General features: G+C 36.3%; 2 protein-coding genes across 19 annotated transcripts in view; one reads left to right on the plus strand and one right to left on the minus strand.

The window, feature by feature from the left end:
• The window catches only part of Slf1 (SMC5-SMC6 complex localization factor 1), a 107,476-nt gene extending 96,266 nt beyond the window's left edge, over nt 1-11,210 (minus strand). For 2 of the 4 annotated variants that reach the window (XR_010063587.1, XM_063281459.1), the window contains exons 1-4: nt 11,071-11,210; nt 3,033-3,146; nt 2,806-2,881; nt 1,683-1,923 (exon numbers count right to left, since the gene is read on the minus strand). Coding sequence is in view for 2 of the 4 variants with exons in the window: in XM_063281459.1 (XP_063137529.1) it covers nt 1,683-1,923; nt 2,806-2,881; nt 3,033-3,146 (431 nt within the window). In the remaining 2 variants the exon portion in view is untranslated. Of the gene's footprint in view, nt 1-1,682; nt 1,924-2,805; nt 2,882-3,032; nt 3,147-11,070 lie in introns of those variants that run through there. The other 2 variants (NM_001106400.1, XM_063281458.1) reach the window with 2 other exon arrangements.
• A 5-nt stretch (nt 11,211-11,215) lies between these two features.
• Nucleotides 11,216-16,564, plus strand: part of Kiaa0825 (KIAA0825 homolog) — a 561,052-nt gene continuing 555,703 nt past the window's right edge. For 11 of the 15 annotated variants that reach the window (XR_005501450.2, XR_005501452.2, XM_017591153.3 and 8 more), the window contains exon 1: nt 11,216-11,351. The gene's annotated coding sequence lies outside the window, so the exon portion shown is untranslated. The remainder of the gene's footprint in view (nt 11,352-16,564) is intronic. The other 4 variants (XM_017591157.3, XM_063281467.1, XM_063281465.1 and 1 more) reach the window with 3 other exon arrangements.

The raw sequence follows: 16,564 nt of genomic DNA on the forward strand, positions 1-16,564 counted from the left end.
AACCACTCACTTCAGGGTAGGCCCCATGTCCAGCAAGTATACATATCCTTTTAGGTTTTAGTTAACAGAGGGTTCATTACATAAGTATTAGCATGTTCTTAATGACGACTGATAAGCTGTAATACATAAGGGAAGAATTTCTTAGTGGAATTAAAACAACTGAAAAATTACTGAAATGAAGATAAATTAAAATACAAAATAAAATCAATATTCTACAATACATATAATAGAGTTCCAGGGGAACAACATAGAAGGAAAAATATAAATGATAATCACTAGTAAAAACAAATATCCACAACAACCAAAATAAACCAACAGTACTCCCACCCCACCCTCAATTCAAACTGCTTACAATGATCTCCTCCAAATCATAGAAGACAGGAAAGAATAAATCAGACTGTTTAACTACTGAAAGTCTTGGGGGGGGAGAATCTCCATATTCACCCCACAGTAATCAACACATAAAACCTCTGTGCCCCTGGATGGAATGGAGACTGCCATATTATCAGTTAGTACCTAAGAGTTGTACAGCAGCAAACACTACCTAGGTATCCTTACCTGACAATAGCATCACATTCCATGTATATCTAAGATGGGTGCATCTTATTGCTTATAAATATTTAGGTAAAACAGTTAAGGTTCTACCCCTGATTTAATAAAAAAAGAAAAAAGAAAAGGCTCATAATACAGTTTAGGCAATCAGAAGTCTTTAAAAAAAATTCTTTTAAAGTGATGGGGAGATGGCTTGGTGGGTAAGTGCTTATCACACAAGCATAAGAAACTGAGTTTGGATCCCCAGTATCCATGTCAAAATCCAGGAACAGAGGTGTCCACCTCTAAGTCTAGCACTGGAAAAGAGACAAAAGGAATCCAAGGGCTTGTCCAGCTAGCCGTGGGCCTAGCCACATCAGCAAGCCCTGGGTTTTGTGAGAGAACATTTCTCGAAAAATAAGAATGAAGAGTAATGAGAAAGATGTGAGCTCGCTCCTCTGCAGATGCATGCATGGGTATGAGCATCTATAGACACACATTCAGAGACAAACATTCCTTATATTTAATAGTGAAATTAAATTATGGTGCAGATAGTACGAACCACAAAGACAGTGTTATATAAACCCTAAGCTAGCCTCTCAGGTAATACAATGAGAAATTAACAAAAGTTTAAGAATGCTTCAAAATGAAAACTTCCTAAGCAGTGCTTTCTTCTCCTATTTTGCTTGAGTTGGCCAAATGAAATAACATGGAACTAAAATAGAGATTAGAATAATCAAAACCCATCTACAGAACAAATTTTGTTTCACTAAGAGACTCATACGCTTGGGCACAATGGCTCATCCAAGAGATACAGCCCTGAACACATGTACAAGACTGAATGAACTCTGGGTTACATACACATGTATGGATGTGTACGTGTGCACATGTAAGAATCATGAAGAAGTGATCTTTAACTATGAGAGTGGGTGGGTAAAGGAGCTGGATGGTGGATGGGGTGGCAGTGATGTAGATGCAGTGTTGATGCATGAAGTTCTCAAAAAATATATTAACTAAAAATAAATTTCTTAGTTGTAAGAATAACTTTCCCTAAGCATCTCATTTTAACTAATAATTAAACATACCTATTAAGAGGTATTCATAGAAACAAGAATTCATTCACTTCTTCAAATTTAAGAAATCCCTCCTACCTTACAAGAGAGTCACTCCGCTTATCTGCCCTAACAAGGAGAACAACTTTCCATCTGTGGAAGGCTCCAGGAGCACCAGTCCGTTTCAGCTCTTCACGCCATCTTTTCGGTGCAGATTGCATTTGAGGTGAATAATGGGAATCTTTTTCAATTTTATATCCCCATTCATAAGTTGTTTCATCAAGCCATCTGCCACTTTTGGCACTATGAATTATGTAATCCTTTGTTAATACCCATTTTCCTAGAAAGCAAATGAATTGTCTGTCACAAAAGAATTTTAATTCTGCTAAATGATAAACAATAAAGATTAAATAACAACTAAAAGACATCCTTTTTATACATGAGATTATGACAGTCTGCCAAAATTATTTTTAAAACAAATTTCAAGAGGACTTCAATATCACTGAGCATTGTATATACTGTTTTCTACGACACACTGCCTTAAAAGGTGAACTATGAAGTTTTAAAATGAAATGTGTAACATTTGTAGTATTGTCATATTAAATTTATTGAGTTGGTGAATTTTATAGGAAGCATACATGTTCTGTTTTTCTGGGCACCAATGACCTTCAGAAACAATGCATAGTTTTGTTTGTAAAGGTTAGTGATGAATCCAAATATTTCTTTGGTAAGACACAATCAATCACCACAGAAGAAAGCTTACATGTATCAGTGGTGAGAAAAGGTGAGCTGAATAAACCAAATCTCAACTTGGGTATCTCAGAAAAATAAAATAGGATGCCACTGCTTCCCAGCACTGACAGAGGAAGAACAACCCTGAAGAAGAAACCATGCTTATTTGTAATGAGATGGTGGGAAACAAATGTGACTACAGGCTGAGATCTAGTAACACTTTAAGATTTGGGCATTTTGTCTCAATCTTTTAAGATATTTTTCTTAAACAAAGCATCTAAACTAAAACTTAATCTCGACAAAGTATTTCTATTTAATAATTCCCTGTGTTGGAAAATTTTAATCAGAATAAAGCAGAAATCAAACAAATCTTTTTAAAAATAATATACGCATATCTGATATTATAAGCATAATATGATTCTAGAGACTTAAAATGCTTCTTTCTCTAACATGAAGTTTTTCATGAGTTAGAGAGAAGGAGTCTACTTACCTGCAGCACAAGCTGCTAAAAACTTCTCACTCTTGCACAGGCGTTCAGCTATAAGATGTGTACAGTTTTTATATTTCTGGAAGAACCCATATGAAGCAATGTTACTACAGAAAGAATTTCTTACTAAAACACTTTTATTCTTACAGTATCAAAGGGCATTTTTATGGCTTTTAAGTCAGTTTGAATTTTGTCTCTATGTTGAAGGTTCTGTAGGTTTCTGTACTCACCTCACTCTTTATAAAAGTGCAATCTAGCTTTAAAAGCAACTTGACTAGAGCTTCCTTCTCCTCCATCTTAAACCCTGTCATCTGGATGACATGTTTGGTGGCACCACCTTCCATCTAGCACAGACACATACAGGAGAAAGCAGATGTTAGACAGTGTGCGTAAGGTTGCTTTATTCTTTCTTAATTGTGAGTACTAAAAAGAAACTAAAGCCATGAAATAGATTACGAATTAAACATGTGAAGCTTACTTGTAAACAATGATGTCAAATATAGTTACTACAATAAAACCCACTTTCAAGTTAATTTCTCAAAATCTTAAGTGAATTTTCGTTGTTGTTTCACCATTAATATCCTCCAGTATTGTATTATTTTCCATTAAAACACACCACTGAATATGACTGTTTACACAGCCATAGGAGTCTATGTAAATATGAGCATGGTTACCAACAGAACTCATATTTCTACAGTATTTATATCAAATAATTTAAGAGACAGACACAAAGACTCCAACTCTTGTGTCCATTCTACATTTCTAGTTTCTTCTCTCCCCACCCTCCACACACAGTCTCCCTGAAATGGGTGTGTGTTCAAATACCACAATATATTTCTGATGTGTATATCAATTTTATCAAAAGGTAAAAAGAAAAACCACATGGTATAACTCAACTTCATTTTCACGGGACCTCAACTCATATGAAATACAATTCACAAAGTATTTTGCATTTAAGGTGTTATCTAATTCATAGATCTTCTAATTAAAATGTTTGTTTGTTCAAATTAGGTTAGAATGATAGACAACACCTTGAGAAAATTCTGTTTTGCTCTGGAGAAAAGGATAGCATATAAATGGATTTCCAGTAACTTTTGTTTCTCTGACATTTTTTGTTGCAGTATCTGCAGAATAGGATCTCATACCATAGTCAGAAAAAAATAGTTGCTATTCTCAACATTCGAAGAAACAATTGCTTCTCAGAAAAATCAGTTACCTTTAATTGTTGAGCAGAGTATATATACTAAGTAAGAATATGGCCCTGGATTCAATCAATGTACATCAGAAAAAAAGTTTAAAAAGTGTAGGAATTTGAACAAAGAAGTAAGCGAAGAATGTTTTACAGCATTTCATTTTGAAGGACTAAAACAAGGTTACATACCCATGAGTTCCATACCTATACAATATAGATGTAAAATATTTGGGGGGAACCTTGAATTTAAACTAATAATAAAGGTTTTTTTCTTCTCAACACTATTCCATAATCAAAATAAAGTAACAATTATTTACACAGAATATAAACTACTTTAGAAATTTTAAGTTCTTGAGAGATGACTTAAAGTATGAAAGGGGATATGTGATTTAGATGATCAAAGTTTGGTACCTGAGCAGAGTCCTGGAACCAAAACTCTGCAACATATCAGGATTACTACACACACACACACACACACACACACACACACACACACACACACACACACACACACAGAGAGACACACACACAGGGAGAGAGAGAGAGAGAGAGAGAGAGACAGAGACAGAGAGAGAGAGACAGAGAGAGAGAGACAGAGAGAGAGAGAGAGAGACAGAGAGAGAACACACTTACACAGATACACATACTATCCCCCCAACCAACACCCCAAAATTTATTCTGGCCTAAGAATGAAAGTTTCACTATAAACCATACAGTTCCCCATTTTACCTTTTCCCATGCTTGGAAGAAGCTCCTAAAGCATATGTGCATATCTGAGAAACAGTTCATCTTAATGCTTTCTGACACACTGAAGCCTTGAATTGCATGGGCACAACAGTTCACAGGTCATATGTTAAAGAGCACAGTAGAGCTGCACATCAAAGCCACATCTCTCAAACCCATTCTTAGTCAGTAAAAGCTGATATCAAGACCTCAACATAACTGTCCTCAGTATTTGCCATGACACCAAAAGAGGCAACAGGTATACAGTGCCAGCCTCTAAAATACTGAAACCCAGATGCAAAACATAAATATCTTTATGAATGAGACTTTCAAACAAACTTCACTGTAAGTTTTAGGGCACTAGGACACAATTATAAAATGTACATTGATGTGCATGTATCAAATGAAAAAATATATTTATAAAATTCTAGGATCAATAAAGACACAATTATTTCCTTGAGCAAGGATCTTTTTACTGTATTAATTCTAAAAATTATTTTCAAGGTTAATATAGGTAATGCTTGAATGACAATACCAAATAACACAGACTAGCAATATAGATGAATTTTATAAAGAATGTAGTTTATGAAAAAACATTAGTTTCAAAAATATCTAAACCCACATAGTGCACTTGTATTATACAGCATATGCCTGTAACTAGGGGAGAAAGCTGTTTTAATTAATTTAAAGGATTTAAGAAAATCTTTTAGTAATTTTTATTTAGAAAATGATACATTGTTTTAGAAATAACCAAGTAGAATTCAATGTATCTAAAACAATTGTCTTGGTATTTGACCAATGTTTTTATAGATCTCAAAAACCAGTTATGAGAGGCTATGATTTTTAAAAATAGTATGTATTTTCCAAATTGTATTTTTTTCTATGTATTTATAAGTAAAAATTTTCAAAACTAGTTAGCAGGCCATTTTAAAAAATATTACAAAAAGGAGAAGAATTAGAGTAGTTTTTAAAACTTAAAATCTTACCTATTGAAAACATGAGGCATTAAAACTGTTATGGAATAACTGTGATTGGGATAGGGACAGAGTGAAGCTTAGGATTCAAGCACTTGCCTACTATGAAAGGGACACTGCAATCAATTCCCATGTCTTGTTATCCCCAATAATCAAAAAGGAGTAAATATAAAATTGCTGTAACCCCATTGCCAACAAGTTGCCTTTAAACATTGCATTATGCTTTATGAAAATTACATGTTATATAGAAATAAAAGAACATCTATTATACTCTGCTCTTTTCATATCAGCAATTGCTACTTCAAATTCTGAATTAAGTGACATTTTAATATATTTTGTTTTGAGGTATAAATTGTTAAAGCATTAGATTGTATTGAAATTATTTATATATATATATGCATATATAAGTTTTTTAACCATAAATCTTGTCTTTATAGTATACCTTTTGATGGCAATAATCAGCTGCACATATTTAGCAACATTTTCTGCTAAACAATGTCTCATAATAATGAAAATAAGACTAACTATATACAGCAGCAGAAAACACAAAATTATTTTTAAAGTAATTTCCTTATTTTGAAAATAATATGAAACAGAAACTTTTCATGTAAATCAGGAAAAGGAAGAAACCAAAGTGATAAAACACAATATCTTGATTCAAACAGTATGAACACATACATGTTCAAAAACAAATCAGAAAGTAAGACATTTATTCACAAGTTTATCAGAAAAACAGGAGGTGTTTTAGTTAACTTTCAGAGAACTATAAACCTTGGAAAGGTTTTTAGAAAGGCAAGACTAATTTAATTGCCTTTTGTAATTATGTTATTAACCTGAGATATAACATAGCAATATTTCTGAATATCATACTATATGACAAAGATTGCATATGACATTAAATATACATGACTACATGGGACACTTAATGTTACATAAACATGGTAATATAGACTATGGATGCATTTCATATATAAGAGTTCTAGTTTTTCCATATCCTGCATGATTAAGAAAACAGTAAACAACAGCATGATGTGTTAATGAGTTAAAAGAGAACACTACAAACATGCCCTTAATGCAAGAAAATACATTTGTATTATATAGCCTGTAATTAGGAGAGAAAGCCACGTTTTATAAACTCCAAGGAATTACTTAAGCAAACCCGTTAATAATTTTATTTGGAAAATGATACATTGTTTTAGAAATAACCAAGTAAAATTCAATGTATCTATAAATACTGTCTTGGTAGTTAACCAGTGTTTTTTATAGATCTCAAGCCAGTTTTGAGAGGAAGCCATGATTTTTAACTCTGTATGTCAAAAAGCAAGGCAATTGAAGTGGGATTGAATTTTATGTAGGTGGTATGTTCTGAAGTATGGAGAACTGAGAGCTTGCTTCTAAAGATCTTTAAATCAGGAAAGAACAAGCATTCCATAACAGTTAATACCAGCAGCATTTCTAGAAACATTACATATCTTCCCAGCTGAGGGGGCAGTAAGAGACGGGTAGATATGAACCTCCAAGCACCAACACAGAGGACAATATTACTTAAAAGAGGAGAAAAGAGACCATCCATTTTTAGTAACTAAATGTTTATCTTTATAATAATTTACATCACTACATTTCTAGTTATAAAAGTTCTTTGTAGTAGTATTTTAAAGACTTCCTACTAAAAATTCTTTAAAATGTACTTGCCCTGAACCATACAAAGCACAAAACTAAGGAGACAGTGCCTATGAACACAGCTGCCCCTTTATACAGTGAGCAACTGTTGCTGTGGTGTGGACTTTCTTAAAATATCTCTCACCATGGCCTATCCTTGATGCCTGTAATTCTTTGACAGTTGGTGTCAGCCAGAAGCACCAGGAAACCTACAGTTCTCATTACTGTGATCATGTATATTCTATCCTAAGTTTTTAAATAGAACATTTGAATTCTTTACAATATGCCAGCACTGGAACATGTTTGAAGAATGGAGCTACAATATGTTAAAAAGAAAATTTATAAAGAAAAGCAGAAACAGTCAGGCATGCTGGAGTACAGCTTTAATTCCAGCACTTGGGAGGCAGAGGCAGGTGGGTCTCTGATTTAAGCCAGAGTGGTTGGTCTACATTGTGAGTTCCAAATCAACAACAGCTACAATGAGACTCTGTCTCAAAAACAAACAAATCCCCCAAAACAACAACGACAACAAAATCAAGGCAGGGATATAGGTAATACAACAAAGGTTTCAGGCTGAGGCAGAACAATGACTACAAGACAGGTCAGCATGGACACAAAGTGAGACCCTATGGGACAAGATAGGCAAGTGGGGTAGGTGAGACGGTAGGATCAACAGTTGGCTAAAAAATTGCTTCAGAAAAGAGAAGCCAGGGTGCCTAACAAAGTCCCTGGAACAAGTGAGGACAAATCTTTCCTATTCTGTATTATAATGTCTTTTACAAAGCATATACAAGTCTCCAGATAGTTAATTTCACTGCTTTGAATTCAAAATTTCAAAGATTTAACTGAAATTGAATTTAAACTTAAAATTACAATGAAATTGACTATGGCCAAAGCTCTGGATTTCTGCTTTACAATGCTGCAAAGCATATATTCCTATCTTAGTACTCATACTATGTGAGTGATATTCTGCTGGTTTTGAACTGTTTAATTCCAGGTGGAGTGTTAGAATCCTGGCCTAGGAACCAGACCTTTGAAATTTGTTTTAAAACATGTTAGTGGCAAGGAGATGGCTCAGCAGGTAACGGCTCTTGCCACCAAGCCTAAAGACCTGATTTAGCTTAAATACCCAGATAGAACATATATTCACAGGCACACACAAAATAAATATGAAAAGAAGTAATCTTACTTCCTGTCCCACCTTTCCACAATATGACTAATTATTTAACTGAGGTATGGAGGGATTGGGGATGGAGCTCAATGCTATAATATCTACGTAGCATGTGTAAGACTAGGTTCACTCTATAACCAACACACAAAAGATAAACCGAAACAAAAAACTCCAAGTCTCTAGTGATGAGATTTCTGAAATATTATTGAGTCTAGGAAAAGGAGTAGTCATTAATTCCTTTAATGGAGATTTTGACAACAGACAATTAACAAAATGATACTATGGTAAGAAAAAATAGTAGGCGCCTGAAGAAAAATGTAGAAATACTCCCATCTATCCAACACCATATATGGTGCTGGCTGGACTAAAACTTTTAATTTAGGATTAAAGGAGTCCTTAGGAAGCAAACTGTACAAAGACAGCTTTCTGTAAGAAAAACACTATTCTAAGATTAATTAATTAAAATGATTAATTTAATTCTTATTAAGGACATAGTATGATCTACAAGTCTATACACTTCATATATATTTATTTACTGTATCTACCTAAATATAGATGAGAATACAACATACTGGTAAAAATGCTAGAAATTACACCTAATTTAAGCTAGATAAGGAAATAAATACCTAGTCAATCCCTGGTACCACGGGTAGAGAAAAAAATAAAGAAAACTACCTTGAGGATTCAATCTTTGTATAAATATTGAAACCAAGACTCAAAGATAAGCCTGTTACTATGGAAAGGTTATGCCTTTTCTACAATGGCAACCTGGCTTAAATTTTAGATTTAATCTACTTCTCTTAAACAATTTTTTGAGGCAATTTTACAAAGCAATCTATTTTCTATCAGTACAACAGGAAGGTAATATGAGAGAGAATCTACTACATGGGGAAGGAGACATTTAGAGCAACAAAATGAAAAAAAACTTAATTTTTCATCATTTTCAAAAACATAATACCAATGTCTAAAATATTCACTCATTTCTAGGAATATTCTAAAGAGAACTATTACTTTTCTTTTGGTAAAAATTTCTATTATTTTTTCTTTCAAAACAGATTTGGGTCAATTATTGAAAATTTTCAAACATATTTTATTATTAAAAATAAAATATTTTAAAATTCAAAATAATCTTGCTATAATCAATTAAAGGAACAGGTGATGTTCAACTACAGTTCTGAAAGATTCTTCAGTCTCCTTTGGCTTTATGATTTTAACCTTATGGAGAACTGAATTCATTTTTAACATGGTTTTTAAAGCATTGGAAAGATTTGTAAAATAATATAGCTAAGAAATAAAATGAAAATACTATTGGGTTCCTAAAAATCAAAGAGTCATCCATGGAAATTGTGAATGCATGGAATGGAATTTTAACTGCTCTTAATTTTGATTATGAAAAGGAATTAAAACAAACTACTATTTCATACACTGCCATGATCTAAGCTTCCTGCTTTACAAAAGCAAAAATATTCTAAATTACATAACTGATCTTCACCTAAGTCCATGAAGCATGAGAAAAATCTCAACTTTGGAAACAGGTCCAATAGAAGTTTAATTGCTTAGTGAATATTAATCTACATTAAATCTAAACATTTGAGTGATTCAACATTCTGACTCAAGAAACGAAATTCTTGATGTTAATTTACAAATAATCACATTTCTTCTCACACAAATCTACTCGAGTGATCAGCTATGTTCTGAACTCCTAGAAAAAACAAGAAACATTCCATTCACAGGAAGAGCTTGAAAATCAACGTAAGACCTGGGTTGTGACAGAGAAACAAACAGAAGTTAATTGTATATTGTGAATCCAGTTCATTTCCAATGTCTCAAAAGAATTTTTTTCCCCTTTTTCTCCTCTGTAGAGGATAGTCATTTGTCACAAAAGAGCTTGGGGAATTTAAAATTAAGTTCCATCGACCACAGGTCCCAAATCTCGATTTGGAGTATTAAGGCAAATCACTATTTGTCAATTTAGCCAGACCTTGGAAGTGGAATACATTTCTGCTTGATCACTCAAGAGTTGTCCCGGTACTCAGGCAGCAGACAGAACCCCAGGAACACAGACCCTGCCTTTAGGAAAGGTGTGCGCGCGCTGCTCTTCAAAACCTACAATATCGCTGAGATAAAAGCTCATTTCGTTTCAGTGTGAAAAACAATTCTACTCGAGAGAAAGAATGTCTCGATTTTTCTCTTAATGAAAGGCAGGCCCTGGGAATCCCTGCCACCTTCAAGGAAGCTAAGGTTTGAAGGTGTCCAGGAGCCGGCAAGGGGATGAGGTAGCCTAGACGGCTCTATGGAAACTGGAGACGCTGGCGGCCTAGCGCCCGGAGCCCCGGCATCAGGCAGCGGCCTGAGCGCGCTGCGGAGGTCACCAGGGACCTGTCTGCGGGATCCGGCCGAGCAGGCCAAAGGAGCCAGCGCGGGCCTCGAGTTCGCCATGAAGGAACCGCGGCTGTGGAAAGCGCGAGCTCCTCCGCGGCCCAGCTAGGATGTCAGAGGCGCTGCCCGAGAACGTGGTAAATGGCGTCTTCCGAGCTGAGGCGCTTTACCTTCCCGGCTGAAAGAAACTTCAGGGCTGTTTTCTTCGTGTGGCGCTGCCGGTGGCGGCGGTAGGGCGAAGACTACCACGGTAGTACTCACAGCTCCAATAATCTGGGTTCTAGGAAATAATTTCCCGCCGCGCGCTCGGCGTCCCCGGAAGCAGTTTACTACTTCCGGGTGGTTGTCAGTGACGCTCTCGAGCGGTCGTCAGGGTTCTCTGAGCTGTGGACTGCTGGATTCTAGCCAGCGCGTGAGGCCCTTGCAGGATCCGCGCCACAGAGAGAAACTGGTAAGTGACTTTTCCCTCTCTTCTCCTTCGGGCCGTCGGCTACCTGCCGCATGTTGGTAGGACCCAGAAGTGGACAGGAGTTGACCCCTAAATCCCCATCCATTCCTGTGGTGCCTGATCCTCCTAGAGGCTGGAGAAGGCCCTAGGATCCTGCCTACTGTCTTCATTCCCTTGATCTGTCTACAACGTGGAAGTCAATCTTGGGTCCCCAAGCGTTCCTAGGCAAGGCCGAAGACAACTGGTTCTGTGCCAGTGATCCAGCAGTGTTTCTACTGTCTCCTATTCACAAGGTTTGGTCACCCTGGTTTCTTGAAAGGTATACTTTCAGAAAGGAATGAATGCTCTGACTTTACTCCAAACTCTTTTGACTGTGAATAATTCAGGACAACTTTGGATGGAGATTTGGAGTTACCCAGAGGAGTTGTAAATAGAAATTACTTCTGACAGATATCTAGTTTGAGGAAAGATGCTCATTTATTCAAAGACCCAAAAGGTGTCACATAATGAATCTTAAAGTGTTACTTTTGACTAATGCAGTTTCCTCCGGGGAGTTCACTCATCACCTTGTTATTCATTCATCACTTTTTTCCTATTTCTCGAAATCAGTCAATCCCAAAAGAGGTCTAGAGTCAGCCATAAAGAAAAATACAATGGGGCTAAAGAGATGCAACAGTGATTAAGAACACTCTGCTCTTCAAGAGGTCATGAGTTCGATTCCCAGCACCCACATGGTAGCTCACAACTGGCTATAACTGCAGTAAAATGGGATTATGACCTCTTCTGGTGTGCAGGTATACATGCAGACAAAAAACCATATACATAAAATACATGTGTAAACAAATCTTTTTAAAAAGAAAAGTGCCATATATTCAATTAAAAGCCCCGAAGCATCAGACAAGTGCCCTTTTGTCTTTTGAGAGTAAAACTATATTTAAGTAAGCATGTTGATCTTTCTAACCTCCTGTTTGATTAATCACTGAGTGTTACAAATATTGTCACCTTATTGTTTTTTTTTTTTAAACTTATATCTTAAACGTTATACGTGCTTTTAGGGAGATTTTATGTTCTTTACGTATAATAACTAGCTTTAAAAAAATCACTATTCCTATTTGTGACTCACATTCATATAGCAGTTCATGAATGCTCATAGGTGTTTATCTTCTGCCTAGTAGTTTATATTTACTGTTAAGTACTTATAAAAGAAAATCCTTTGCATACATTTTATATTGCAATTGAGAGGTTGTAACATAGACATATGAAATTGTATACCTGACTCTGGCTCTTTACTGTATTTACCTATCATGTTAGCATGTGCTTGTGACTCCATGTGTTTGGGAGACAGGAGCAGGAGCATTAGTGGTTCAAGGCCACTAGGTCACATCTTAGACACTCAAGACTAGTCAGAGCTAGCTGTCATTTACCTGGTCTCAAAAACAGAATAAAACAAAACAAGACCAAAAAAAAAAAAAAAAGCAAACAGCAAAACAGGCTGTAGAGATGGAAGGATTCTTGTTATTCATTTAGAATTCTGAAGTTGTTTCTCTGTACCCACATCTGGTGGCTTACAATGGCTCTGTAACTCCAGCTCCAATGTCCTCTTCTGGCTTCTGCAGGTATCTGCATATGTGTTGTATGTGAATTCTCTCTCTCTCTCTCTCTCTCTCTCTCTCTCTCTCTCTCTCTCACACACACACACACACACACACACACACACACACACACACACATAAAAGGAGAGGGAGGAAAAGGGAGAGGGAGAGGGAGAGAAAGAGATTTTCAAAAAGAACACAGATCAAAAATCATTCATTTCTGACTTAGGTACAATAATACATTGCATTAGAAGTCAATCAATGTGTACTTTAATGTAATTAAACTTTGGTGATTACGAGATTTAAAGCCTATTTTCAGTTGTGAATAATATAAATTCTGGTCACTGGCCAATTTTATTATTTTAACTCAAAGATAAATGAATTCTAGAGGACGAGCTAACTCTAAAGGCAGCAATTCAGACACACATTTTTATATATTTACTTATAAATGTCAATTATTTATGGTTGCCTGCTGTCTCCTATGCAATGTGATCTTCAGTCATCACAGTAATAGGGGTATTATGCTTCTTTTACAGACGATAAAGTTGAGGCAGGAGTAGCTTTGTACATTATCCAAGTTTACAAACAGTTAATAAGTACCAAACCTATGATTTGAACCAGTGCGTCTCCAGGCTATACTCTTAACAAAATTGTCATATTACCTCCAGTTAGGTTTTAATCCTGGCCTAGCTTTGATGCATATGTTTTTTTAGCTACAGAGAATGATCTACGATAGCTGTACTTTCAGATTTGAATGAGTAAGTTTATTATTTATCAACCTAAAATAAAAATATATAGCAAGAGATACGTAAGTAACAAAATATCATCAAACTAAGTGTTCAAAACATATAGGCAAAACTGACTGGGAAAGGCCCTTTAAGGCACTCAGCTGGAGTTACTGACCCCCACGCCTTGCGTGAATCTTCTAAGTAAAGGAACAGATAGTTGCAGATAGAGATAACATCAGCAACATAGGTTCCCACAGCATGAAGTAGAACCAACTGAAGAAGTCAAGGCAGTCAACTAGATTTTTCCAAAGATGAGCTTTCCAGAGCTAAACTTCTGCCTTCTCATTCCCGTAGTTCACTTTTTTATATCATGAAAGAAACAACAATAACAACTTTTGAAACTGGGGAGGAGGATAACATTTGAGATGTAAATAAATAAAATAACCAATAAATAAAAAAAGAAAGTAGTTTGCCTTGTAGCTGTTCTTAAAGGCACCATGTATGGGCCAAGAGAAATGCAGGTAACCCTACTTTTCAAGGAGCTCAAATAGCACATGGCAGTTTACCAATATCATACATATTATAGTATATAAAGGAATTTCTCCACCTCGTTGGATAGATAATATATTACTTGATAGCAGTTTTAGTGTATTAGAAAACCTTGGTCAGTGGGGCTTTGTGTGTACTGTGTCTGTCATTCCCCAAGGAGCAGTGTAATGAAATGGACAAGATTAAAGTTTTGGGCATTTTGAATCTTAATTATGAGCCTTTTTATTTTTTTAAAACAGCTTCTACACAAATAGTCAGGAGACCTTTCTGAGCTTCTGTATAGTGGACCCACAGGAATGCTACAAAAATCATGTGAGTTGGTATGGTAAAGGTGTACTCAGCCTGACTCACAGTGGACATCCAAACAATAGAGATTTTTGTATTCTTCCTTAGTCTTTTGGGATTTAGATTGATGCAGGTGCTGAGGATGGCTCTTGCAGAGGACCTGGGCTTGGTTTCCAGCACCCTCATTGTGGTTTAGAACTACCTGTAGCACATTTGAAGGGGATTCCACATCCATTTCTGAACTCTGCAGGCATCAGGCGCTCATGTGATTTACATAAGCAAACAAAGCACTCCTTATACATCTAGTACAAAAAGTGCTTAAAATCTTTAAAAGAATATTGATGGAGATAACCCTGCATTATCAATTAGATAGGATACAGAATCTCCTTACTTCCACTGTACTACGACATGAAGTTCTATATAGAAATAGTTATTACAGATGTCATTTACAAACATTGCTACTGAAAAACATTGTAGTGTCATGCAGAGTAAACAGTTTGCTTCCTGGATACTGATGAAGAAAGTCTTGATAAAGAAAAATATGGAGGAGTGTAGGCTTAGTGAGGATTCTGCAAGGGGATAAAAGGAAAGAGTGGTCACAAGAGAACGGTCACAAGTCATTTGGATACATTGGATAGTGAAGGCTGGCAGAAGCGAAGGTGAAGTTGGAGGTCAAGGTCACTGTAGGCACAGTGTGTGCATGTTTGAAGATGTTAGGCTTTTCACTGTGGACATTGATTTGTGTGTGTGACCACAGGTGTGCAGGGTTGAATTGGCACTTATTTTCCCTTGTTCTTTTTCCTTCTCTCCTGAAGGTTAATGTCTCACAGAAATATTTGCAACACACAAATAAGCCAAAAAGAAGGAAATGAAAACCTGCTCATTAACCCCATTCAGAGATACCTACTCAGCATATCTTCCACATTATTTCAGGTTTATGTGTGTGTGCTTTAAAAATAAAAGTATTTAATAGTCAACAGTTTATCTTGTGACCTACTTGTTTGCTTATTCCGTGAATCTTTTAATGACTTTGTTGCTATACAATGAACTTTAGGGCCCCGCACACTACTTAGTTTTTTTTTTTTTCTATTTTTTTTCTTTCTTTTTTTTTTTTTTTTTATTAACTTGAGTATCTCTTATTTACATTTCGAGTGTTATTCCCTTTCCCGGTTTCCGGGCAAACATCCCCCTAATCCATCCCCCTCCCCTTCTTTATGGGTGTTCCCCTCCCCATCCTCCCCTCATTGCCGCCCTCCCCCCAACAATTAGTTCACTGGGGGTTCAGTCTTAGCAGGACCCAGGGCTTCCCTTTCCACTGGTGCTCTTACTAGGATATTCATTGCTACCTATGAGGTCAGAGTCCAAGGTCAGTCCATGTATAGTCTTTAGGTAGTGGCTTAGTCCCTGGAAGCTCTGGTTGCTTGGCATTGTTGTTCATAAGGGGTCTCGAGCGCCTTCAAGCTCTTCCAGTTTCTTCTCTGATTCCTTCAACGGGGGTCCTGTTCTCAGTTCAGTGGTTTGCTGCTGGCATTCACCTCTGTATTTGCTGTATTCTGGCTGTGTCTCTCAGGAGAGATCTATATCTGGTTCCTGTAGGCCTGCACTTCTTTGCTTCATCCATATTGTCTAATTGGGTGACTATATGTATGGGCCACATGTGGGGCAGGCTCTGAATGGGTGTTCCTTCTGTGTCTGTTTTAATCTTTGCCTCTCTATTCCCTGCCAAGGGTATTCTTGTCCCCTTTTAAAGAAGGAATGAAGCATTCACATTTTGATCATCCGTCTTGAGTTTCATGTGTTCTGTGCATCTAGGGTAATTCAAGCATTTGGGCTAATAGCCATTTATCAATGAGTGCATACCATGTGTGTTTTTCTGTGATTGGGTTAGCTCACTCAGGATGATATTTTCCAGTTCCAACCATTTGCCTACGAATTTCATAAAGTCATTATTTTTGATAGCTGAGTAATATTCCATTGTGTAGATGTACCACATTTTCTGTATCCATTCCTCTGTTGAAGGGCATCTGGATTCTTTCCAGCTTCTGGCTATTATAAATAAGGC

The sequence above is a fragment of the Rattus norvegicus genome, chromosome 2, assembly GCF_036323735.1.
Source record: "Rattus norvegicus strain BN/NHsdMcwi chromosome 2, GRCr8, whole genome shotgun sequence".
Taxonomy (NCBI): domain Eukaryota; kingdom Metazoa; phylum Chordata; class Mammalia; order Rodentia; family Muridae; genus Rattus; species Rattus norvegicus.